This window comes from Pezoporus wallicus, unplaced genomic scaffold, assembly GCF_028554395.1.
Source record: "Pezoporus wallicus isolate ANWC-B61680 ecotype Strahan unplaced genomic scaffold, APGP_CSIRO_Pwel_v1 contig_593, whole genome shotgun sequence".
Classification (NCBI taxonomy): Eukaryota; Metazoa; Chordata; class Aves; order Psittaciformes; family Psittacidae; genus Pezoporus; species Pezoporus wallicus.
In genome coordinates, this window is record NW_026642342.1 from 986,390 (window position 1) to 1,011,881 (window position 25,492).

At 42.5% G+C, this 25,492-nt stretch overlaps 1 protein-coding gene across 5 annotated transcripts in view; it reads left to right on the plus strand.

Annotated features, from left to right (window-relative positions):
* Positions 1-25,492, plus strand: part of MAP3K13 (mitogen-activated protein kinase kinase kinase 13) — a 78,453-nt gene that overhangs the window by 42,755 nt on the left and 10,206 nt on the right. For 4 of the 5 annotated variants that reach the window (XM_057428959.1, XM_057428955.1, XM_057428956.1 and 1 more), the window contains 7 exons: positions 9,783-10,357; positions 16,647-16,830; positions 17,276-17,467; positions 18,116-18,274; positions 21,257-21,415; positions 23,433-23,541; positions 24,489-24,598. In XM_057428959.1, coding sequence (XP_057284942.1) covers positions 9,856-10,357; positions 16,647-16,830; positions 17,276-17,467; positions 18,116-18,274; positions 21,257-21,415; positions 23,433-23,541; positions 24,489-24,598 — 1,415 coding nt within the window. In that variant the 5' untranslated portion in view covers positions 9,783-9,855. Of the gene's footprint in view, positions 1-2,874; positions 3,031-9,782; positions 10,358-16,646; positions 16,831-17,275; positions 17,468-18,115; positions 18,275-21,256; positions 21,416-23,432; positions 23,542-24,488; positions 24,599-25,492 lie in introns of those variants that run through there. The other variant, XM_057428958.1, reaches the window with a different exon arrangement.

The window sequence follows — 25,492 nt, forward strand, 5'->3', positions numbered from 1 at the left end:
TCAGCAAGCTGTGGCCAGCTTCTTGTTTGGTGGTTTGTTTGGGGATTTCTTTATCCCTCCTTGGCAAATATGTCCTGTGCAGGGGCTCAGGCTGCTGAGTTTGTGACATTACAGCAAATCACTCTCCTCTCCTGGGGAGAAGGAAGTAAATATTTCACCTAAAACACAATCCACTTTGGATTGAGTTTTGAATGATAAATTGGCAGCTGCGTCAGGAATACCAAGGTGGGCTGGGAACAGAAACTCTGTGTGTACTTACTCCCACCCCTGTAAATACTCAACAAGCATTTTGACCTCTGTTCTCTTTCTCTGTTTGCTGCTTCAACTGAAAAGTTGGTCGTTGGAGTGGGTTCAAAAGCATTAGCAACAGTTGGGTGTAGGCCAGAGTGAAGAATAGCTTTCTGGTGTGAAGCACATGGGTTTTATAATCCTCCTGTGACCCTGTAATTGTTCTGTTTCTTCTTGCTAACTCAGTGTGAGAGGTGCTGTAAGGGAAGGAAGGAGAAAGTCTTGATGGGGTGTGGGTGGGAAGCTGGGCTTCAGCATAGTGGAATGGAGGTCTCTCTGCATTGGACATTTTATTAACTCCTAGCATGTTTGTCCGTTCCTGTCCCCAACCCCTTACTCTGATATCTCAGGAGGGCACCAGAACCAGGGATGCAGCTGTAGACATGTGACTTTCCTGCTGAAACACAGAAAATAAAACCTCACCATCCTTATCTGTCTGAGGAGATTCTCAAATGTTGGGTTATCAACTGTAGCTAAATGTGGTGTATTTAGGGGTGAGCCAAGAGCCAAGGGGCTGAGTGCTGCTTTGGAAGAAGGTTTCTGCAGGGTGTTGGGTGGCACATGTGATGTCAGGCCTCTGGAGGCTCCTCAATGGTTTCTCAGCCCATGACCATGTTTTGTGTGTGCTGTCTTGATCGTGTTACCATCATGTAAAGCTCTAGTGGCCTAAGAAGAGGATCATGCCTCTCAGATGTTGCTCTAACCCCTTAACGCTGTGTCAGTAATACAGGCTTAATAGAGGCTCCTGAGCAAGTCATTGTGCTTGCTTCTCTATCAAGGAGTAATCCTCTTTGCTCATGTATGGAGCTTGCTAAATGCAACTTAATACTACTGTCATTTCTCATCTGAGAGATCTGCCAGCTGGATTTCAACTGTCCCCTTTGCATCAGGTGCACACACTCTCTCGTATAGTTTTGATAGAGGCCAAAGCAGTGCATGTACCCCAGTAATTTTTGTACTTTTATGAACAGTTATTTATTACTTTAGTACTAGGTATGAAGCATGTAAGTTGTTAGTGCTGAGAAGTTTATGTGTGTAGCTGTGTGTGCTTTGCAAGTACTGAATAATTCATATCTACTACAAAAACAAGAACAAGCATGTGAGTGAGTTTACCTGAGACCAGGCGGATGCCTCACATGAATTAAAGTGAGAGCTTGATTCATTCACTGGATTCCTGAAAATAGCACTTTGATATTGATCTTCATCCTCAAAGGTCTTTCAGACATTAATTAATCTTAATGCTATTCCTTGGAGGAAAATATGATGTTTCAGTTCTGAAAGTGGGGAAAATTACAAGGTACTGTTCATTAGTAGTACTGGAGCATTTTAATGGCTTCATGTGGCAATGTCAATGAGGCTGTGAAGTATCTGTGAACTTAACTTTGAGATTTTCCTGGGATTTGTAGTTTTAAAATATTTGAATTTAAATCCCTTAACCTGTTATTGTTATTTAGTAAAATAATGTGGCTTTTGAATGAAGTAAGAAAAAAGTGCAGAATTCTGAAGGATGAAGAGAAGAAAAAAGCAGAGCAGAGCCTGAAGTCTGTGACTGGACTTTAAATGTTGTTTCATACTATGAAGACAGCTGGAAAGATGAAAGAGGAGAATGTAACTTAAGGTCATTTCTAAATTTTGAGCAGATTCCAATCGTAATTCAGTAGTATGAAAAGCTAATCAGAGTTTAGTCTGTCTTTTACGCAAGCTAAATGTTTTACTATAGTATTGATGAGGCTGTGATGGAGGGTATCTATGGACAATTAGACTTCAGGACATTGTATATGAAACTCCCTGTGCTTTATGTATGGTCATAGCTCAAGGCATGCAAACAACCAGGGTGAGGGAAAACAGAAGTAGCAAATGAGTGTACAGAGTTAAACTGACTTTTGTGAAGAGAAATTCTTGTAACAATGCAGTGTAAGATGGTCCTTAGTTTTTTACCCTCCGCCTCCCAAAGGCATGTAACTGATGGATTGTCCTTCAAAAACCAAGGACCTAAAGTCAGGAACACAGAGAAGGCCCGCTGTGCCCCAGAAACGTGGAGCACCAAAATCCTGCAGTGAATAGAAGAATCATTATGCAACATCACTTATTTCCTATGGCATCAGATTATGCAATTTCTGAGCAGAAGAATGCAAAGCCCTGGAAGAACACAGTAGCATTTTAGCAGATCCAAAAATATCTTCTGCATGATAGAGGAAGCATTTATGTATGTAGGGCTGAAAATACGCAGTTACGTAAGGTGCTTAGTTCCCAAACTGCACCTTGCATAGATGGCTAGCAGGTGGAATGGGAATCCAGCTTGCTTCCATTGAAATCAGCTGAAGAGGTCTCCTGAAACATGAGGGGGGGGGTTGGTTCTTTGTCTGTGTTGTTTGCAGAGGTGATTTTGTTTTTCCCCCCTGCTCTGTTTGTTCCTTGTGCTGAAAATAGAAGTAGGTGCTTGATTTCTTTTTCCGATTCAAGCACCACTTCTCCACCCCCTACAAATTTGTGTGTTGAAGGATTTCCTAGTTAAATATTTGCCTAGTGTTTGTGGAGGTAGAAATCCATTCCTATGCTGAGAGCCAGTGCAGATGCACACATTTCATGTGGGGGATAACAGTCAACACAATTCGGTTAAGGTAAATCTATTAAATTCCTTTGGAGGAGTCAAGAGCATGTAAGAAAAGGGGACCCGGTTGATACAATCTGTTGGGATTTTGGCAAGAATACTTATCGGAGGCTCTTACAGAAACTAAGCAGGTATAAATCAACTTTGAAACATTTTTCTCTAAAAGGAACTGTCATATGGCTCTGCTTTGATGGCACTATTTATACTTTATCCACCTTTTCATCCCTTGACTCGATATTGTAGGAATATTCTGAAGCAGGAGCATTTAGGCTGTGAGACTACAGTAGTAAGGTGTTGAGGATAATAAACATGTAAGAGAATGGCAGAGAGTATTGGAAAGCTCTTGTGAGCTTGTATGATAAAACATCAGTCAGATTTATTGTTGATTAAATACAATTTAATCTTACCACCCTATATGTAGAAACTGGTCTCTGACCCAGCTTTTACTGCTCAGGAGAGAGGTTTTAAGGTTGTAAAAGATCCATAGAAGTTAGCTCAGTATGCTTAAACACCAAGCAGCATTAGAGGAATAGTTAGGAAAGCAACAAAGAACAAAAATGATCGTTATGCCTTTGTACGTTCCTGTGGTGTGCCCACATTGGGGATTCTCTCTGTGGTCTTGTATCCCCTTACAGTGATGTAAGTTACAGTTGGGGGAGTAGGAGAAATGGAAAATATGTAGAGAGGTGATTAAAGATACAGAGCAGCTTTCATATGGTGAATGAGAAGGTAGAGTGGGGATTTTTAAACTTGAGAAAAGATGTTGGAGTGGAGAATGAGAGTTCATAAAATCACAGCTGGCACTGAGAAGATAAGTAAGGGTTCAGGTGTCATTGAAACAATGACCAACTGGTGGTTTGAAGAAAGGAACTGGATGAGAGGTACAAAGAGGAGAATAGTTGGTATTACCTTATGCATCATACAGTTAGGCTACAGAACTCCTTGCCACAGCACAGTGGTTGCCAAAGTGTTCTGGTTAAAAAAATTCTGTGACACATTTGCACAGGAACAATATTCTGTGGGCTAAAGAATGTAAAAATACCCCTGTGTGCTGCTGATGGAGAAGTCAGTGAGCTGCAGATCATGGATGGCACTGCACTAGTGAGGTTTTGCTGCATGCAGATCCTTTCCTTAGGTTTTGGAGACAGGAAATAGGGATAGATGAACCTGTCATTGTGGTGTGGTATGGTTTCTTCTTATTCTGTAGTCTAGGTGCCACTTATTTCTGCTCTAACAGGCTTAGTTGGAATAGGTAAGGTGCATATCAAGCCTCCAGCTGGCTTTGGCTTTGTGCAGAGAGCTTGAATTCAGCCATTCTGAATATTTCTTGGCTGGTAGACTGTACTATTTTTGTCATTGTCAGAAAGGGTTCAGATCAGAAAGCTAGACATAATTCTCTTTCTCACTGACACAGAGACAGACAAAAGTATGTTACAATTGTAAAATAACTTTTTGCCAAAAATTGTATCTCCCTAACTTAGGCTATATTAAATAAAGGCTAATTTACATCAGTAGACACATGAATTCAAGCTTCTGTTGTGATAATATGGACATAGCTACATACAGCAGTTACATGTCTGTGCTCTCGTGTGCTTAATGCCCATGGTCATGTTAAAATATTCTGTTTACATTTTAGAGTGATCCTGATAGCTGTGGACCCTAAGCATTTGCTACTACATAGCTCAGGTGATGATTTTGATATCTGTGAAAGTTACTCACCTTATGTTGAAGTGGCATCCAAATAATTACTGGAGAAAGGAATTTGAAGTACATATTCCAGCTAGCATTCTGCAGGAGGACAGAGTAACGTAGTATTTATTTGACAACAAGAAAGAGCAAGGTAAAGCACAAAAAAGCCAGTGTTATAACGCTGGAGGATTCCCAGGTAAATCTGCTGTTTTCTTGTAGAGTGGGTTAGGGTATATGTGCAGATGTGTTCAGAGCTGTGTAGTGACAGAAAATCTCAAGTGGGTCCGGTGAAGCATTTTTAACTGTTTTGCAATAGTTTAATTATGCTTGGACAATGTCATAATTATAATATTTAAAAATGATGCTGTATTGTGGCTGAGCATTCATGCAGGGGAGAGGTGGGATCTATGTCGTGATATGGAAGAAACATGCTTCCTTGAAGGAGCAATGCATCTTGAGATCAAGAGGTTGGTTGTTTTAAAAAACCCCAAGCTATTCCCCTTCCTGGAGAAGGGAAAGAAAAAAATCCCAATCAGAAACCTAAACCAAAATCTCTGAAAACAAAGAGGCTGCATTTTGATGATGTGTAACTTATTCTCTAGTAGTAAATCTGCTATTATGGTTTGTGTTCAACACAACCATGCAAAACACATATTCCAAGTACTGTAAAACCATAAAAGTGCAGCATAAGAGGAGTATGAGATCCACAAGTGCAGCACTTTCCTCACCAGGAGACCAGAAAAAGAGAGTTTATTGGAATCCTTTGTAATAAAATCATGTGATTTCAAAACACAAAGGTCAGAAGAGACAGCAAACGGTGGTACTTGCCAGCTCAGCAACTCTGAGTGCTTTCCTGTGCTGACATTGTACAGTGTGGAAGGTCAAGAGATGGAAGAGGACTGGGTGTCAACCTGTTGTAAAAATTCCTTGTAGATATGGAGAAATAATCACAAAGGGCAGGATAACAGAGCTGCAGGATCTGTGTAGCAAGATAAATACACTTTATAAGCATGCTGTTTGTATTTTTGTTAGATTCTAGAACAGTTTGAAGTATTGTCCTAAGCCAGGAGTATTGCAGTAGTCTTGAGATGATACACACGTAAATTGCACTTTTACCAGTGCAGAAAGGTGTTTGTTGTTACCTTGCTGTACCTAATGGAGCCAGAAGGAAATCACACTGAGTACCAGGAAAAATCCAGGGAACTTCAGAGCTCAAATGCAAATAGTGATATGGACAGGAATTTATTCTGTCCTTGATATTTGCCATTTATCAGCTGGTTAGTTTCTGCCAGCTGCTGTTTTTCAGCCCTTAATCGTGGATCACACAGTTGCTTTTATTTCCTTTATATATTGGAAGTGCAAGCATAGAATATGCTTGACTGGGTAATATAGAAACTAATGCTTCAAAGAAAATAATATTACTAGACATTAGTGCTATTAGGAAACTGAGCGGCAACCGCTTTGTACTTATGCAACCTTTACAGCATACAGTCTGTTGGCATGCTGTGTCTGGAATTGTGATTTGTTGCTCTATTTTTAGCACAGCTCTTTAAAGGATAAACTTCCATTGTGGCCCATGCCACATGTCTTCAAACCTGACCATTGCTTTGACACACTCATAAATAGCGGGCTTTGGTTTCTCTGTGTGTGTGAGAACACTTACTGGCAGACACAGTATCAAGCAAAATGCATTGTGAGAACTTACTCACCTGCTCTGGTGCTGTTTTGGGTAAGCTGTCACTTTCCTAATAGTTTTGAACTGCAGTTCAGGCTGTCTGATGTATTGAGGTACAGTCTCAGCTCTTACTGGAAGAGGTGCACTTTGTGCTCCTTTTGTCTGGGTACGGTGGGAGTTTGCCTGGAAGAATGCTTTGCCCTGGAAATGGAATAATTTACAAGAAGTTGTGGCCATGCAAAATTACACCGAGCCTCTAATTTCCTTATAAATTTGTTAGCTTCAGAGTGCATGAACTCATCAAAATAGTTCAGAGTCTGCCTTGAAGTCTGCTTTTGCAGCAGCACATTGTGAAATCTGAGTTTCTTCAATAAGCACACAATATTCCTCCACACACAGTGCTCAGCTTTTGACTTGAAGACTGCTACAGCAGAAACAGTGCAAAGATAGAACACTGCTTCACTACAGTCTTCACTGTAAAAGTTAAGGAAGCACATACAGGTCATAAACATTCCAGCTGAGAAACAGTCTATTTATAGAGAAACTTTAAACTTTCAAGAAAACGTTTTCTTTGCATCAAATGAAACTAAGATTTATTTTATTGGGAGGAGTTCAACATGAACACAATCAGCCATATCTTTGGTACTCTCACCAAAAGAGTAGGGGAGGCATGACGGTAAAGCTTGATACATGTTCTTCATCCCTTGCTTGAAGAGATGGCAAGGTCAAAGACAACCTTATTTGTCTGTGTTAGATCAGACTTTGCTAAGACAAGAGGCTGCACATTGTAGACTTTACTGTAATGGAAGATAATTAAAAAAATTAAATTTCCTCAATAAGTCAGCATCCATGCATTGTGGCAGAAGCTGCCTTCTACCCTCCCCCCCAACATATCTGAACCGCTTCAAGTTGTCTTGATATGAAGTTATTTTCAAATGAAGGCTGCTGTCTCATGCTCTCAAAACCTCTGAAAACTCAGGCTGCTGATGCAAGTACCTCAGTAAGGCTGTACCATGACAATTTGGAAATAATTGTGTAACTTTTGCATGCCTCCTCTTCTCATGAAGCACACACAGTGGCACATAATGCGGCAGGGCACTGTGCTTAAAGACTTTTTATTTGGAACATCCAAGATTTCCTAAACCTGATCTTTTTATTGAAATTGAAGAGAGGGATCTCTGTACACTTGTGAGCCCTGGACTGAGCCCCAGTCATGGGGGGAAAGTAGTTTTCTCTAGGGCAAATGATATCAGAGTAGAAGTGAACTTGAGGGTCAGGGTGGTCTAGTAGCTATTAGCAGCAGAATATATATATGTTGTGGTGCTTCAGGAGCAGGATGGAAGAGAGGGGCTTAACTTTCCAGGCAATACTGAGAAATGCATGGGGAGAGGAGGAGACACACATGCTGCTGATAATCCATTTAGAAACTAGGAAAATATGGAATATGTACAGGAGAAGCTGTTCTTTCCCTGTTAAATCTACACAAACATTCCCAAGTCTGAAAACTACATAGAAAGCTAAAAGCCAAATCCTAGACAGTTAGTGTACTCTGAGAGTCATGTAACAACAAAACAATTTTATCCTTTAAGTCTGATTTAGTCCTTAATGCAATTACCATCTGTTTAAATTTGAGATACTTCATGACACCATTACCTCAAATTCTTGTTTCGCCTCTTACTCTAAGCTTTCTTGCAGGGAAAACTGACTGCTGTTTTATTTATGTTGCTTAACAAGATGGTATGCAAAGCAGATTTCTCTGTAGGAACACTGGTCTCATTATTTTTGTTCAAAGAATCTCCTGTCTCAGACTTTTGGAAATGAGCAGGGACAGTGCTCACAAATGCTGGATTAGAGTTGGTTTGATATCTCTTTAGGTCTTAAATTCTGTTCAGATCTGAAACTTCTTGCTGTTCTTTCTATCAACAACAAAATCTGTGATCATGTAATTGCTACTACAAGTAACCATACCCACACTAGTGTAGTCACCCTACAGCTTCCTGTGCTGGGAATAGATTACTGTAGTGCTGGTTACAGGTCGGCCAGGAGTAACCAACTCTTGAACTTTCCGTGCTAGTCTAACTCAGCTCCTTTACTAGTATGGACTGTGCTGCAGTTTTTGTCTCACTTGCTGTTTTGTTTCCCTTCAAAGAACAAAGTGTACAGGCTAAACAATGTTCTAATAAAGCTTTATGCATATCCGGTGTGATCAGGCAGAAATATGGGAACATAAGAGGCTCCTGGCTATTCCCATTTGCTGCTTCTGCTGTCAGAGAGGGACTGAAGCCCAGGGCGTAAGCTTCTCATACACCTGGCTGAGGGATTTATCTCTCATCTCTGTAGTGACCTCATCTTGAGAAGTTATGGGGCTGAGCTGTTCCCTTTCAATTGGCTGTGGGCTGTCTGGCCACCTCTTTCTTCCTTTCAGTGGCTGTTTGCAGATCCTGGGACTTTGCACCAGTGTAACTGAGCTTGCTTTTTAACAAAGTAGTTTCTGTTAATGCTAGGTTTTTTCCTCCCTTTCAACCTCATATGGAATTCTAAATTGAACTGTGTTTTGTGCTACAGGCTGAAGGTGCTTGATTACTCCTGGTGCAAAACTAGAGACTTATTTCAGAAGTGGCTGTACCCCAGGAATGTGCTTTGGCTGTGGGCAGCTTTTGCAGTGTGACCCCTGGCACTGTAGAAATTTGGTGCTATGCTGGATAGTGGAAAAAGGATCTTTCAGTGGAGCATGTAGCAAGAGATGGGGAAACTTTTTAAATGGGACACCAGCTCTGATATGCAACCTACCAGGAATTTCATGCATGAAGAAAGCAGAGAGCAATGTGAGGAGATGCTCTTCAGGCTTGTTGAAGGAGGGAGATCAGAGAAGATTGTTCCCGTAAGCTCTCCGAGTCTTAGTTGTTCAGGAGAGTGACATTTACATGGTCAGAGAGTGTAACTTACCTTGCTACTTTGAACTTGAAAGGATTAAGATAAAGGACCAGTATGGTTATAACTAGGTCGTGCTCTGAAGGGACAGCTCCAAACCATCTCTTGGTGGACTCAAGGTACTTTTGTCACTGTGCTTTGGTTTTCTAATGCCTTGTCTCAAGGGTTTGAAGAGGAATCCTGAACTTGTGGACTGTGCCAGACCCAGAAACAGTGACTGGACTCAACCATACCTGAGCGGGGAAACATCTGGGGCTCAGCTTGAGTCTGATAAATGCTGTAACCATGGTTAACCATGAAGAAATAGGTCTTTATTGCAAACACATTTTCATGGTTTTGACCTTTAGGCCTTTGTTTAAAACTTGTGGTGTTTTTTTACAAAGTAATTCATGTTGTGAGTTACCAAGACTATAGTCTGAGTGGAGTTTCTGTTGGAATAATTTATTTGCTTCTTTCAGGGCAGTAATTACTAACTATCAGCAGTCGTCTGGAATGTCTGGTTAATTATCAGCTCGCCTCGGTGAAAGTGCACTTAGTGAGAATACTTACCTGAAAATGTGAAAGTTGCTCTTCGTCCTCTCGTTTCAGGTACTGGCTACATGTGTCACATCTGAATTATGTTGTACTCATTCTCTAAGTACCAGCTCAGACCATCTCCTTGATGCACACTCACTGCATCATGGCCAGTACTCAGGAGCGCCTGAGCTTGTCTTCCTCTCCAAACTCGATCAGTAAAGCTTTCTGTGAAGACAAAGACTTTAGTAGGTTACATGATGAACATGCACCTGCTGGAAACCACCCATCCCCGGAGCTCATAGAGGATGTGCGTGAGAAGGGCTTGCTGCAGGCAGACCTCATTGAAAATGTGAGCAGCCCGGTCACTGCAGCAGTGCTGACCAGCATCAGCGAGGACTCTAGGGACCAATTTGAGAACAGTGTGCTGCAGCTGCGAGAGCAGGATGAGTCTGAAACAGCCATTCCTCAGGGCAACAGGAGCACTATGGATGGAGAGAGCAACAGTGGAGCGGATGATGTTAAAGTCCAGTTCAACAGATCAGGCAGTGGGAGCGGTGGGTTTCTTGAGGGACTTTTTGGTTGTCTGCGGCCTGTGTGGAACATCATAGGCAAGGCATACTCCACAGACTACAAACTGCAACAGCAAGGTAAGTAGGGAAGCAAACCTTTATTGCTTTAGGGGGAATGTGTGAAGGTGAGAAGAGCAACCCATGGCTTTTCCTAAACTTCTCATGTGACCACTTTTTGTCTTGTGTAGCCCTAATATGGGTTTGCAAAGAGAACTCCTGCACTGTATAGCCAAAGGCTATCATTTGTAGCAAAGAAAGCTTGTAATGAACTCAGAAACAATTGCCTGTTCTGAACCATGCCTTGGACCATTGTAACAAGGTCTGAATCTGAACCGAGTATTTGTGTAAGTGAGGATCAGAAATACTTGTGTTGAAGACAGGGATTGTACCAGCTACTTCATATCTTCTTTTTTTTCATGCCAGATGAAAAACATTGATGAAGGCATTTGTATTCCTGTATGGATGTGTGAAGGCTATCTCCAGCTGATCACTGAATAGCAGTACTATTTCTCTGTGGGCATATTACATGAACTTTTGTTCAGGAGTAATTTTATTCTTTAAAATATCATTTGGTGCTTATTATGCCAGAAATATGTCCTTTAACATTTATATATTTTTCACTTAGATGTATACATGTATAAGTTTAGTTTGGGAATAAGTGCTGTCCCAGTCAGTGGCATACATATATCTTTAGGGGTTACTGAAAGCTAAAGAGCAGAGTATGCTTTGCCTTTGGTGTCTAATTTCTCCCCTAGCACAAGGGGGAGGGAAGTGGCAGATGGGGAGAGAACAAGCTGTCATAAGAATTAAGGAGCCAAAATGGTTGAGGCTTATAAATGGGAACAGCCTGGCCACCATTGTAATCCATGGGGTAGAATTCTCCTGTATTGCCGTGATCATGACTCGGTATTAACCAAATAGTTTCCTGGATAGGCAAATCGTAAGATACGTGATTAGAAAACCCATCTGAGTGATTCATATCTAAGCCCCAGAGTAGGGGAACAGTTCCTAATATGAAGGAACAGTTCCTAATACGAAGGAACAGAGCTGTAAAATGACATGTTGGGGCTTTTTACAAGGGCCTGTAGGGACAGAACAAGGGGGAATGGCTTTAACTTGACAGAGGGGAGGGTGAGATTAGACCTTAGGCAGAAGCTTTTCCCTATGAGGGTGCTGAGGCGCTGGCACAGGGTGCCCAGAGAAGCTGTGGCTGCCCCATCCCTGGCAGTTTTTAAGGCCAGGTTGCACAGGGCTTTGAACAGCCTGGTCTAGTGGAAGGTGTCCCTGCCTGTGGCAGGGGGCTGGAACTGAATAATCTTTAAGGTGTCTTTGTGTCCAAACCATTCTATGATTCTGTGTGCTCAGCAAGAGTTGACTTGATTTTGACATCCTTTGGCAAAGTTGGTTCAAAGTTTTGTCTGCATGTTGTAAAATCAGCATGTCACGCATGGTTGAGTCTATAAATAAAACAAGTGACTGAAAACTCCTTGGGGAATTAGCACTTACTGGGGGGATTGCACAGTATGTGGAGTCAGATGTGGTGAGTTTTGGAAGAGACTGCATCTGGCTGGGGAGTCTCCCTTGTGAAGGAAAAGAAACTTCAGAGCCGTTGGATAGCATTCAAAGGAGGTGTGGTGTCAATATGCCTGTGTTATACTGCTTTGGTTTGGATGCTCATAGTTTTAAGTGAAGCTAAAACTTTCCTTGAATAGTTTACAGATACAGAGTTACATTGACTGCTTCCAGCAGCTCTGTGACTGTTCCATACAGGCACTATCTCACCTGGTCAGAGTGTTCCCTGCTGCCTGCTGTGGAGTGCTTGCCTGTGCCTGTGGGCTTAGATGGGTAGCTTCAGGAAAGCTACCTGTGAGATGAAAAGCTTGTATTTCATGTATAATTGGGACAGCAGGTGCATGGGAGATCACAGTTTAATATGTGCTTTGAATGGCTCACATGGGACACTTTCTTTTGTGTGAAAGTAACTAATAAAAAAGATTGACATGCTAACTAATGAAACGGAGCAGCTGAGAGCGTTGTTGTGTTTGGAGGGTACATGCAGAGCTCCAATTTGTGCACACATAAGTATCTTGCTGTTCTCAGTGTCGTCACATGTTCAGAGCCATAGACTCATGGATGCTTTGAGTTTGCTGTCGGCATTGCAAGGTTTGTGTTTGTGCACGTGCTATGCACTTGGAGGAAACAGGCTGAGGAAATGTCTCTGGCTCTTTCAGCAGTAAATGGAGGCTTGTGGTAGCCTTTCATTCCCATGGGAGTTTATTTACAGCTTTGGGCTGGTGCCACTGATCTGTGCAGGTGATTTTTCTTTTTTTTTTTTTTCCCCTTTTCATGAAACAAATACTTTAAGCCTTATCCAGGAGCAATCCTTTATGTTGGCCTGAATCAGCAGCTGGGGTGAGAGACCAGTTTGGACCTGAAGCCATGGGGGACTTCACATTGCCTGCAGATGCTTCCTAGTAGTTTGTGCTGCTTGCTAGCATCCCTGCTCACCTGCTTTGGATCTCCTGCAGGCCCAGACTTTAGGATGTGGTGGCTGTGAGGTTGTGGTGTGGTTGCAAGTAGCAGCATATAAATAGGTTTCATGCCCTTTGCAGGTGTCTGATACTTGAGTCCGTATTGCCCAGAAAGGCTTGGCTTGTAACTTGGTGAATGGGGTAAAGATAAGAACAACTTTTTCAAGATTCCAGATTATCTTTCTGTTGAAATTAGTACTTGAGTTTGCTTCTCAACACCTGAGGTGGTCATCAGAAGGAATGCATTTCTGTGCTTCCCTTGAGGACCCACACTGGGCAGAGCTTTGGCCAACTGGCATTTGCTGCAGGGTGGTCCACTGTTTGACTAAGCAGTGCCAGTTGCTGCTGTTAAATGCTCTGTCTGCTCGGTGAGCAGTTATTCCTGCAGGGAGTGTTTGCTTCTGTATTGTTCAGTGGCTGTAGGTTGATTATCTGAGTTTTAAGTATTTTGTGTTTGACCCATAAAATCACTCCTGATGATGTTTTCCAGTTGTTTACCCTGATTTCTAAAGGCTGTTGGTGAGTGCTTTCAGGGAGATATACTTTGTTCTTTAATTTGTGTCTACCAGTTATTTAATTTGGATTGTTGGGACTCTAGCACTTTATATTGACTTGTGTTTTTACAGACTCATTAGACTTCCAAGCTATTTCCTTTGGATTAAGAATCTGTCTTCAGGAGCTGCTTTCACCTTCCCTTTCACAAGTTATGTGTTTACCACCAGTGTGTGTGTTTTTGTGTCAACCTGGGCAGTGAGGTGCTTTACAAAGTGTGCTTGTGTTTGTGGGGGTTTTTGTAAACCCGAGATGCTTCTTGTCAAAATGCCAGTGCTGGTGAGCAGCCAGCGCTGGCAAATGGCAAAATTTGCTTCAAGTAGATTGGCTCAGGCTGCTCCTGTGTTTCTTCCCCATGGGAAACAGATTCCCATCATTATACTCAAATGGCTCTTAATCACCTTAGAAACACAAGCTCTTGCGTAATTCCTGCTTCTATTACACTTTAATTTATTTAGGGGAGGTATCCCACAGTTCTCTTTAGGCCCAGAAGAGTCTGGAATAAAAACTGCTCCATCCTGGCAGGAGGCAACTTCATCTGTTGTATGCTGGTGGAAGAGGAGTGCTGTATTCAAGGTCTGTGCAATCTCAAAGGATGTTTAGGCAAGCAATGGTAATGGTCTTTTTTGAACAAGGCTGCTGGTGCAGCCTGGTCTTGATTAGTGTGTCCAGATGTGTTTCCTAGTCACCCTGCTGATCATCTGAGGTGTTACTCTTCTGGACAGGCTCTTTGACATAACTATGGTGAATTATCATAGCCAGGCACCCAAGTTATTGCAGCTGGTTTATGCATGTCTGTTTCTGTTTCGAGCTGTTGGTTGAGGTGACAGAGATCTCAGTTTCTCATTGTACCTGCTGTGTAGATGGGACAGCAATAATTCACCAATCTTTGCTTCAAGGTGTTGTGGGCTGTTCAGAACAGATCCATACAGGCAGCGGGCAGAGCTTTAGACCTGCTGTCTGGGTGATGTGCATGCTCTCAACTTTCATCTGTATTCACCTGGTGGTGTGTTGAGTCCTCCCTTTTCCAGCCTTGCCCATTGCCCCTCTGCAGGGCTGATAAGACTAACTTTGTCTTACTGACCCTTGTCAGCCTGTTGGCCTTGAGGGTAGTCCCAGGCAGCCATAGGGAGCACATATGCAGGGTAATTTACATATTTTAGTAGGTGGGTTTGGGTTGTAGTAGGAAATGCTCTCAAACCCTGGTTTTCAACTGAGCGCAGTCCAGTGCTTTTCTCCACCAGCATCACTTTCTTTAGGAAGCTTTTCAGTGCCTGCTATGTTATGGGTCCCAATGAAATCGCTGATGCTGGCAGCCTTGTAATGTAGGAACATGCTCCTATTCAGTGGAGGTGTTTTAATTTTACTTTTGTCTTACTGTTGCGTTTGATGTTCCATATAATTTGGCTCTTTTTTCTTCTTAAAATTCCCTAAGATGTACCATGTTTCACTGGTTGTTGCTGCACTGAATCCCCTTCCCTGAATCGTGCCCCTGATGATCAGGGTGTGAGAGGGATATGGGAAAGTATCTATCTTACTGAATAAACACAAGATGACAGATGGCTTTGCAGGAAGAAGTGCATGAACTTGCACTTACTTTGTTTACAATCTTCCTCAGCCTTTCTCATTGCAGAGGTTAATAGGTAATATTAAGAGCAAATTAGGGCTCCTAGGTGACAGCAATATAGTTACCCATCACTACTCCCATGCTTTGGGTGCCTTAGAGAAGTTGCCTGGTACACAATATCACCTTCACAGTGTCATTATGGAAAACTGAGGATAGGGATAATCCATGCCCAGTCCATGGTTACTGGGGTTGGTTAGTTCTAATGCTTTTTCAGTTGAGAGCTGCATGCACTCTTAATATTTGTATATGATGTAAGGTTGCAAGTGGATGTATCAGTATGAGAAATAGATTTGTGTCTGTGAGGAAACTTGCTGAGGACTGAACTTTGCCCTGCCAAGTTGAAGGAAATTTTTGCTGTAGATGAACATGGTTTTTTCTAGTTCAGTGAGCAGAGTGCTGGGATCTGGCTCCAGATGGGAGCTTATGTCTTTCCCTGGCCATGCTTGGAGACCAGGCATTTGGCAGGAGACATCCAGCTAGTGGCTGACTGCTGCAGGAATGATCTCAGGGGAAGATGTGAATTGAGATCAGTCCAGAGGCAGTTTGGTATATAACTTTCCCTTCAGTGGTGACAGTAGCTAAAAGGGACACTTCTGCATCATCCCAGTTACAGTCCTGGGAACACCCCAATGGCTTGGAAACTGTATGAAACAAGAAGACACATCTTTGTAAACATCTGAAAGAGGGATCTGTACAGGTGCAACTTGCTTTTATTTCGGAAATCAGAGGGTTGCTTGTTGGTTTTGCTGCTAAATAATTTATTCTCTTAACTTAGACATTTATTGAGTTACAGTAAATAAACTATTGCCTACCTTTTATCTTGCTGTTTGGGGTATGTTAAGGTAATTTCAAGGTGACTCCCAGCCAACAAGGCTTTTTGTTCTGATGGGCACAGCTGTCTTGAAACAGTTTATATAGTGCTGCTGGACAACTCTGGCAGTATCCTCTGAAGAGGCATTTGGGTGCTAAGAGTAAAAATCACTTAAGATTTTTTAGCCTATTTGACACTGATATACCCAATGTTGGTGCGGGAAAGGCCTGTTTCTGTGACTGGTAGTGGTGATTAATGTGCTTTGTGTTGGGTAACTTGGTGGTTGCTGGTCTGTGGTTTATAACTTTCTATCTCTGACTTTTATTTTCTATTTTTGCCCTATCTTGGGTGAGGGATGGACAACCCTCAATATTCTTTCTGTCGGTTGTGAATATTAAATGTGTCTTCTCATCTCAACGGAGTCAAGTACTTCATAAGAGATACCATCCTCGTTCAGTTTTGGAGCAGTCCTCCCTAAATTGTTAATCCAGTGTCCCTGGTACATTAAATTGCTGCCTGCTAAGTGGAAGCAGCTCACCTGAGTGGTTAGCAGTGGTGGTGAGCTCTGTTGAAAAAGCAGATGGGAGAATGGGAAGGAGCAGGCTGGGCGTGACTGTGGTGGGGAAGGTGGGGGAGAGGAGCTAGATGAAAGGGATGCTGGGGGTGAGTATGTGTGGTGCATGCCTCAGCTGTACCTCTAATGGGAGGAGATGCCATCTACTACCTCCAAAAAAGTCCACCTTTGAGATTTAGCAAGGGAGATGGTAGGTGCTGTCCTGGTGTGATCTTAAAGCAGAACATTTGTGTGGTCTTGATCTTTTATCCCCTTTGCTTGCCTGTGCCTAGATACATGGGAGGTCCCATTTGAGGAGATCTCGGAGCTGCAGTGGCTGGGCAGTGGTGCACAGGGAGCTGTCTTCCTGGGCAAATTCCGGGCGGAGGAGGTGGCCATCAAGAAAGTGAGAGATCAGAATGAAACGGATATCAAGCACTTGCGGAAACTCAAACATCCGAACATCATTGCATTCAAGTAGGTTATGAAACTTGTTAGAAATATACCTTTATCACGGGAAGAGCTATTTGGTTACGTATCCTGACTAAGGTTTTTAAAACCCAGGAACTAAGCTGTCTATAGAAAAAAATGGGTGGTCATCCTTCCTCTTCAGTTGTCACACATTTTGGTGAAAACAAAGCTGTGGACACCATTCTCACCTAATGCTGTACTTTGCATGCAGTGAACCTTACAAATCTGCGTGGTGTGAAAGTTAAAGGAAACCCATCCCTGTCATAAATGAGCTTTCTCCTGTCCAAAGCATGCAGGAACATTCCCCTTCCTGTTCAGGAAGGAGAGCTGTTAGCAGAGCCTTGGCCAGGCAGACTGAATAGGCTACTCTCCTGCCCTTTGACTGCCACCTTTGAGAGCTGCTCTGGCACTTTTACTGTGGTCCTCACTAGCTGTGTGTTTCCTTTGACAGGGGAGTTTGCACTCAAGCCCCATGCTACTGTATTATCATGGAGTACTGTGCACATGGACAGCTCTACGAAGTCCTGCGAGCAGGGCGGAAAGTCACCCCTCGGCTGCTTGTGGATTGGTCCACAGGGATCGCAAGTGGGATGAATTATCTGCACCTTCACAAAATCATCCATCGAGACCTCAAGTCACCAAAGTGAGACTCTAGCTACTTGAACATCCTCCAGTTGTGGTTGTCTTTTTTGTTTTCCTTGAGGAATAATTTAAAGTTAGGTCAAAATCCCCATTACTTTTTTTCCTTTTTGAAAATGGGATATTCTGTTGTTTTCTGCTTTTTTATTTTTCCTTCTTATTTGCTCTTTTGTTATTTCCCTGTTTTTTTTTGAACCCATCTTTCTCATTTCTCTGTTGCTGTCTGACTAAAACTATCTGTCTGCTTATATTCTTATTCCCTAGACGTTTATCACTTCTTTAGCCTATAACATGACTGTGACAATGTGTTAAGAGCATACTTTTAGATGCTTTAAAGTGCGGTTCAAAGGACAGCTTTACTGCAATTCTCAAATGTCCCCAGATACAGTGGCTCTTCAGTGACTTGTTAATTTGCAATTTTATCAAGATTGATTTTTTACTAGTCACATTTAGAAATGCATTTGAGGCACAAAACGCAACTGCCCCAAAGAAAGTGAGTGTTTTCATTGCTGAAAATGCATAGTCTTTGTTCTTGTACTGCAGTTGTGAACAGGATGGCCATATCAAATGTGTTGATGAAGAAGGGATTTTTCTCCCAGTGTAAACGCTGATTTCTCTTGGTTTTGTTTTTTCTTCCCTCTCCTCTCTCTAGTGTTTTAGTTACACACACAGATGCAGTAAAAATTTCAGATTTTGGTACATCTAAAGAACTCAGTGATAAAAGTACCAAAATGTCTTTTGCGGGAACTGTGGCTTGGATGGCCCCAGAGGTGATACGCAATGAGCCCGTCTCTGAAAAGGTGGATATCTGGTGAGTAGTATTAACATTTAAGTATCTTCACCTTCTGTTTCCTGGCCAAGGTTTTAAAAGCCACTTGGTTTCCTAGCACTTTACATATTCAGTGCTCTTTTCTCATCCTAAGCATGGGGACAGTTTGCTCTGTGGTAGATTATTCTTTTTTCCACCTCCCTAGTGCCCTGAACTCTGTTATTGAACTATAATGGAATGAGCTATAATGGCTATAATGGGAAGAGAAATGACATACATGTGTAAAAGCTGTGTGTTGAGATCTGAAGATACCTAGCGAGACTCAGTGCAGACTATCTGTGTCTTGCAGTAAGCAAATGCAACAGCTCTTCCCTGCGTCATTATTCAGGCCAGAGCTTTCTTCCGCTCCTGGTGCTCAGAAGCCACCTCAACTTCTGCAGCCAGATTTTTTTTCACTTGCTTTCTACCCTCTTTAGGGCCACGCTTGAGCTGAAGGTAGCCCTCTACTCTGCTAGCTTGAAGGGTCCAGCCAGCTTTTGCCTTCCTTATACTGGTCTCTCCTGTTGTATGTATAGCCACAGGATTATAGTCCAGTCAATCTAACCCCTCACGCTGGGACTGAGAGGAATGAAACCAGGATATATTGTAAGAGTTTTTTGAATGCCTCTTTCTATCCCTCATGAAATGTTCTGTGTACAAGGGAACACAGGAAAGGTTCAGATCTCCATGCTATTAACCATGCTTGAGAGAGGACTCAGCCCTGGAGCTCCTTTGGAGCTCCTCTTCACAGCATTTGGGATCCTCAAGGGAACTGCAGCTATGTTTCTGCCTTGTTATTTCTGCATGCTGAATGTCAGTAGCCAGGGTGGATGCCCTTTCCCTGCTTGCTAGCCGAGATGGATTTTCTTTCTTGTGTTTTTTCAGCTTCAAATGCTGTCATCTCCCTCATGCAGCATGAAGCTGCAGGTCAAAGCCATGGGTGGTTCAGAGTGCAAGTGGAGTCACACAGCAGGCTGCTGCTGGTGTTGTAGCTCAGAGCTAGGTCATGACTTTAAGTTGAGATTTCCTGAAGGGATAGGGAAAGTCTTGTAATCTTCAGTATACAGATCTTCTTGCACCCACAGTGTTTTGTATGTTCATTTTATGTGGATGTAGCAGGCTTTAGCAGAGCCAGCACTTCAAGGAGAAACTCATGGGTAGTTTTGGAAAGAAAATACACTTGCCATTTGTCTTTTGAGGCTCCTTCCTTTGAATCACAGGCTCATGAGGAGGCATACTGCTGGATTTCCACTTTCATCTTTCTGTCCTTTAGAGTGGCTTAGGTTAAGGAATATTGTGTGGAGCACCATGTGCAATAAAAACCACGTGCTTGCTGTGTTGAAGATCAGGGCCCTCCCTTCCTCCTTTCCTCAGTGACTTAGAGATGTTGCTTCTTGTTGCAAAGCTATAGGTTCTTTGGTGCAAGTTCTTCTTGAGTTCGCTGCAGTCACAATTGCTCAAACTCCTCCTTGATATCCGTTCCATCTCCAATATGAGTAAAACTGATGTTCATGAATGCGGACAACAAATGGGAACAGCTCCTGAGCTGCTTATATATGTCTGCTCTCTTTCCTCTTTAACAACATGCTAAAAAAATAAAGAAATCTATAATCTTACCAGGAGTCTTGAAAATCCTTTGTCTTAATCATAAACAAATCCTTTGTCAGTTCTTAATCATAACAAAGCTGAAACCAGATAGGGTGTCCTCGTAGTTTGTCCCGTATGCTTTCCTGCAGCCCAGGGGAAAATGTTTTGAGGGAAAAAATGTTCAGATTTGCTTTTTGGTCCTTCTCCCCCCCAAGATTTGAAGCCGATGGGCTTTGGAAGTGCAGCGTTTTTCACATGAAGTTCTGTTTCCTGACTGGTTGTCCAGACCCAGTCGGTTCATCTGTACTTGCTAAAAGCAACTTGATATTAGTACAAGCCAGAAACTCACTTCTCACTTTTCACCTGCTGAAGCAAGCTTGGCAGGGCTGGTGTCCCACAGATGGATGGGGCAGGCAGGTAAGGTGATATATCTGGGTTTGAAATTGAGAGGGCTGTACCTCAGCTTGCATCGTAGGTGGTTGTTTACGTACAGTAAGACTGGTGTTGACTCTCAGCAGCATTTTGATTACTTCCTTATTGACTGGTTTGAGATGTCTTTGGTGTTTTACTGAGTGAAGATTGTAAAAAAACCAAGTAGCTGTTTCCTGTTATAAATTTAGGTTTTGGTCCCTGTTGATCTAAGGAAGAGAAACAGAGGGAGTTTCTTCACCTTTGCCTTTCAGTTCTTGTAATAGGAGGCTCTTTTCCAGGAAGAGTTCTCTTAATTATTTTTTTCACCTTTCAGCCTACCTTTCTTCAGCACAAAATAAATACTGGATGAGACTGCATGTGCTTATGATACTGTCACTTAGACATGTTGCATTTGCTTCTTAGTTTCTATGTTGCAGTAGTTGTAGCGCTGAGTCTCAAGCCTGCGAAACTCACCTAGGAGTATCTGTAACAGCAGAGGGAGCTTTTGTCTAGGGAAAACAAAGTTGAAGTGTTTAAAAAAAAACACAACACAAAACCTTTGTGTTTTCTCTGTAAGACACTTATCAGTTAGAAATAACTGAGTAACTAGTAGAACAACAGAATAACTGTTCTTAACAATAAGAATAGTCAAAAGTCTATCTGAGGAAAGCTAACTTTCCTTTTCATTTACCAGGAGTGAGCTTTAATCTGTGCAGAAAATGTGCTTTCAGGTTCTTTAAAATCTCACAAGTAGGGAAGGGTGGGTCAAAACCAGTGTGATTTGGTGTTCGGCCCAGTGCTGGGGCAGAGGAGGAAGAGTTACCTGGTAGGTGAAATAGGTACTCTTTGGTAAAAATTAGTATGTAAACACACTTGCACCTACTTGCAATTTCAGATCAAACAGTGGAGTTTTTTTTTCAAGCTCCATGTGTTTCTGTTAAATTGAATTCACACAGAAGCTTTTATCCTGATTTATTTCTTCATCAGGTCGTTTGGGGTAGTTTTGTGGGAGCTGCTTACAGGAGAGATACCCTACAAGGATGTGGACTCTTCGGCCATCATTTGGGGTGTGGGCAGCAACAGCCTGCACCTTCCAGTCCCTTCTACCTGCCCAGATGGTTTCAAAATCCTCATGAAGCAGACTTGGTAAGAGCCTGAACCCCACACTGCAGAGACCCAGGGCTGGCTCCCTGCTCTTGCGAGACTCCCAGTAAAACCAGTGAAACCAGAGTCAGGGTGTTGAGCCCAGAGCAGAGGGCTCTTGAATACTCTCACACTTGTCATGAGAGCAGTAAGTTCTAACGTTTTGATTCTGCATCCTTGTGGCAGCAGGCTTGGACTCCAGGAGGATGTTTGTTGCTTAGGGGAAGCAGGAAGCAACCTGTCTGGTTTGCTGGGCAGATGGGTGGGGGAGGGAGTGGGTGATGCTGTTGAGACAGGCTAGTGAGGGGGAAGGAATTCAACAGGAGAGAAATGGGGGAGTAGAACTTGATGGGAGCCCCAGCAGGGTGATGATTACTTCTGAGTTGGCTGACCAGTGTGAATCAGGATTTGGAGTCCAGAGAAGAGCTGATGGAGGGTCTGGAAGCACATGTCTTATAAGGAATGGCTGAGGGAACTGGGGGTTTTTAGGCTGGAGAAAAGGAAGGGAACTTATCTCTCTCTACAGCTACCTGAAAGGAGGACGGAGAGAGGAGGTGGCTGGTCTCTTCTCTGAAGTAACAAGTGATAGGACAAGAGGAAATGGCCTCAAGTTGCAGCGGGGGAGGTTTAGATTGGATATTGGGAAAAATTTCTTCACCAAAAGGGTGGTCAGACATTGGAACAGTCTGCCCAGGGCAGTGGTAGTCACAGTCCCTGGAAGTGTTCACAGACCGTGCAGATGAGGCCCTTATTGACATGGTTCAGTGGTGCTCTTGGCAGTCCTGGAATAAAGGTTAGACTCGATGATCTTAAAGTTCTTTTCCACCCTAGTTAATTCTATGATACAAGGTCAGGCAGCATGAAGGTCATCTTTAGTAGCCTTCACAGAGGTGGGTGCTTTGTTGTAGCAAAGTAGGTGATAAAAGGTAGCTCTGTGCAAAGAGAAAAGGAGATAGAAGGAGAGTAGGGGTAAAATTTCTATAGGCTGCCTCCAGGGTTAAAGGAAATGATTTTTCACTCTGAAACCCCCTTGTAAGTGACTGGGTTTTAAACTGGACAAAGAGAAATTAAAGCTTTCTTTATGGAACTGGTATTTTACAGGGATAGATATGGAAAATGCTTTGTCCTTGTAATTGGATTTGACATGGAGTGTAAGGGGTCTTCAGCGTTTTCCCACTCCATGAATTTTACCAGCCATCCTTTTGATGGCACAAAGGGAAAAATAGGTGAGAGCATTTATGGATCTTTTCAGGTGACTCCTTACCCCCCGACCCTGAGCTGCAGCAGGTCATGCTGTTGCAGGATCTGTGCTGAGACTGCTCTGCCTGGCTGTGCTTCTAGGCATGGCTGCAAAAGGCAGGCTCCCAACACCGAGTACATACACTTTTACCTCCACCTAGTGGGAGTAGGTAATTTGTAGAAGCTGGTTTTTTTTGTCCTGGGCACCGAATCCATGGAACAAGTCCTGGTGGGTTCGGTCCTGAAGCTCAAGTACTGGTGTTTTTTCTCAAAGATACAAATGCTTTTGTACTTGAATGTGATCTTAGATGTTTAGTGCATTACAATACTTGTAGGCTCAGGCATGTACTATGTGGCAACATAGAGACATTGGTGTTTATAAACACCCTGTTTAGTTGAATGTAAATTATCATCTCTACTAGATTGAGTATTACCATTCTAAAATTTGGAAATTACCATGATAGTGAATTTACACCTGTTTGGTCTTGACAAACAAGTTAGGAACAGTTTCAGTTTGTATCCTATCTTCCACTTTGTAAACACATTTTTCTATTTTAGATGATTTTCATCTCTGTGTGTCTTCAGAATAGATCATCACAAACCAAAGACAATTATAAAGCAACTCATATTCAGAAAAAGAGAAAGCTACAAAATCTCCTTTGCTCTAATCTGTCAGCCACACAATACAGAAAACATGGTCTAGTGAGAAAGCCTTTTGGAATGGTAAGAGAAGCTAGCAGTATTAACCTCACCTAATGCTTGGGTATTTGTTTTGCTTCAGGCAGAGCAAGCCCCGGAATCGTCCCTCTTTCCGGCAAACACTGATGCACCTGGATATTGCATCTGCTGATGTGCTGGCTACTCCTCAGGAAACCTATTTCAAATCGCAGGTAACTGTAGCCCATGAGTACAAGAGTTAGCTCCAAGGATCTGATTTCAGAGGCTGCACTGAATACAGCAGAAATCTGGATCCATGATTTCAGTTTGACTCCTAGGGAGAAGCAAACTGATGAGTATTTGAAAATCTTTTCCCCAAACTTCCACAAACTAAGACAGCTGCTGACGTGAGTCAGAAACTCAGCATTGTCTCATTCACTTCTCCCTCAGACTGCTGACTTTAGATGTTCTGCTCCCAGCTGTTCTCCCAATACTGTTGTACAGGAGACCATGAGACTGCTGAGAGCGGAACCATTGCATTCATAGTGAAGATGAGCAGGCAGCCAGTGGAACAAAGAGCTGTTACAGGGCAGTGAAGGGATTCTGGGACTTCCAGAAAAGATTTGAAAGTATGTTCTCAAAGATTCCTCTGAGTCCTACCCAGTGTGCTATTGTCTACTTCCAAGGAGGGAATGAGAATGAAACCTTGCCTCCAGTAGAGAGGATCTGTATGGTGTTAGGGTTTATGTGAGGAAGCAGGTGTATTTATTCAACCTGCAAGCACCAGGGCTTTAAGGGGAAAACAGAGCTGGTATCACCCTAATGAGAGTCATTGTTATGAATACAGCTTTCCAAATCATAAGCCTTTATGTTTACTTTAAATGGCAAAAGGGACAAAATGTTGTGTTAAGATGAAAAGAGCTTTAGGAATTCTTAAAAATATATATTTTAAAAAATGCAGTTATATTTTAAACTAATTGGAGCACAAATGAAAACACCATTAGAAAAAGCTGAACATGCTGCAATGTTGTTACCCAAATAGTTGAATTACCAGAAACATGTTTTCAACCCAAACCTGTAATTTTCTGCAGACACAAAGAATGTTGCCCGAGAGTGTTTCTTTGGTGCAGCTAGGGTTCCCAATTCATTGTAAATACCTAAAAGTAAATTGCTTTCCTAGGCTGAATGGAGAGAAGAAGTGAAGAAACATTTTGAGAAAATTAAAAGTGAAGGAACTTGTATCCACCGGCTAGATGAAGAATTGATTCGTCGTCGAAGAGAAGAGCTGAGGTCTGTTGACAGACTTTTATGTTTACTGCTCACTTTTCCCACCCAGCCCTTCTCTTCTCCAGCTAAATGAGCCCAGCTCCCTCAGCTTCTCTTCACAGGGCATGTGCTCTAGCCCCCAAATGTTTTCATGCTCCTCTTTTACTGATGACCTCAAAACAGAATGCAGTATTCCTGATGGTATAAATTTGGGCAGCCTAAATTCCTTGTGAGTCCAGAAACTGAAGTTCCCATGGACGTGCCCTAGGCCTTGAGCGCTGCTTGGCAGATGGGAATCTAGTGAGAGACAGAGAGAGAGAGAGAACAGTAGAAACTCTCCCTGCTTTTGGGCAGTCCGAGCAGTTTGCTCCAGGCAAGATGTGCAAAGGCCTGTGTATTTACCACAGAATGTTTCTGCCTGAGTTTTGATGTGTGTGTTGACAGCACTCAAGCCTGTACATCCGTCTCGGTGGAAAACACATCTTGCAGTTTGCTGTGAGCTGTCTCTGCCCTGGTACTTTCTTTGGATTAGTTATTTCCAGAGAAGTGAGCACACTCCAATTTACCAGCCTACTGAAATTCGTTTTGAACATTACACCAGCTTAACAATGAAAGCGGAACGTTTATTTAAGAAAGTGTTATCTTCTGTGATAACATTTGCAATGTAGTTGTGACAGAGAAACATGAACCACTGAGTAGCAGTTCTATGTCAAACTTGAGAGTCTAAAGAAAACCTTGTTTAGCAGTTTTATGTAGTTGTTGATGAGTGTTCCCTAGCCCTAGGGAGCTTTTGATAGTCACATCTTTCAGCTGTGGGTCAAGATGTCTTCTGCAGCTATATAGTAGTTATAGGGTAATACTGCTTTTTGTGAAATACAAAGGGATGACTTCTTTCCCTGTTTCTTTAGAAGATGATTT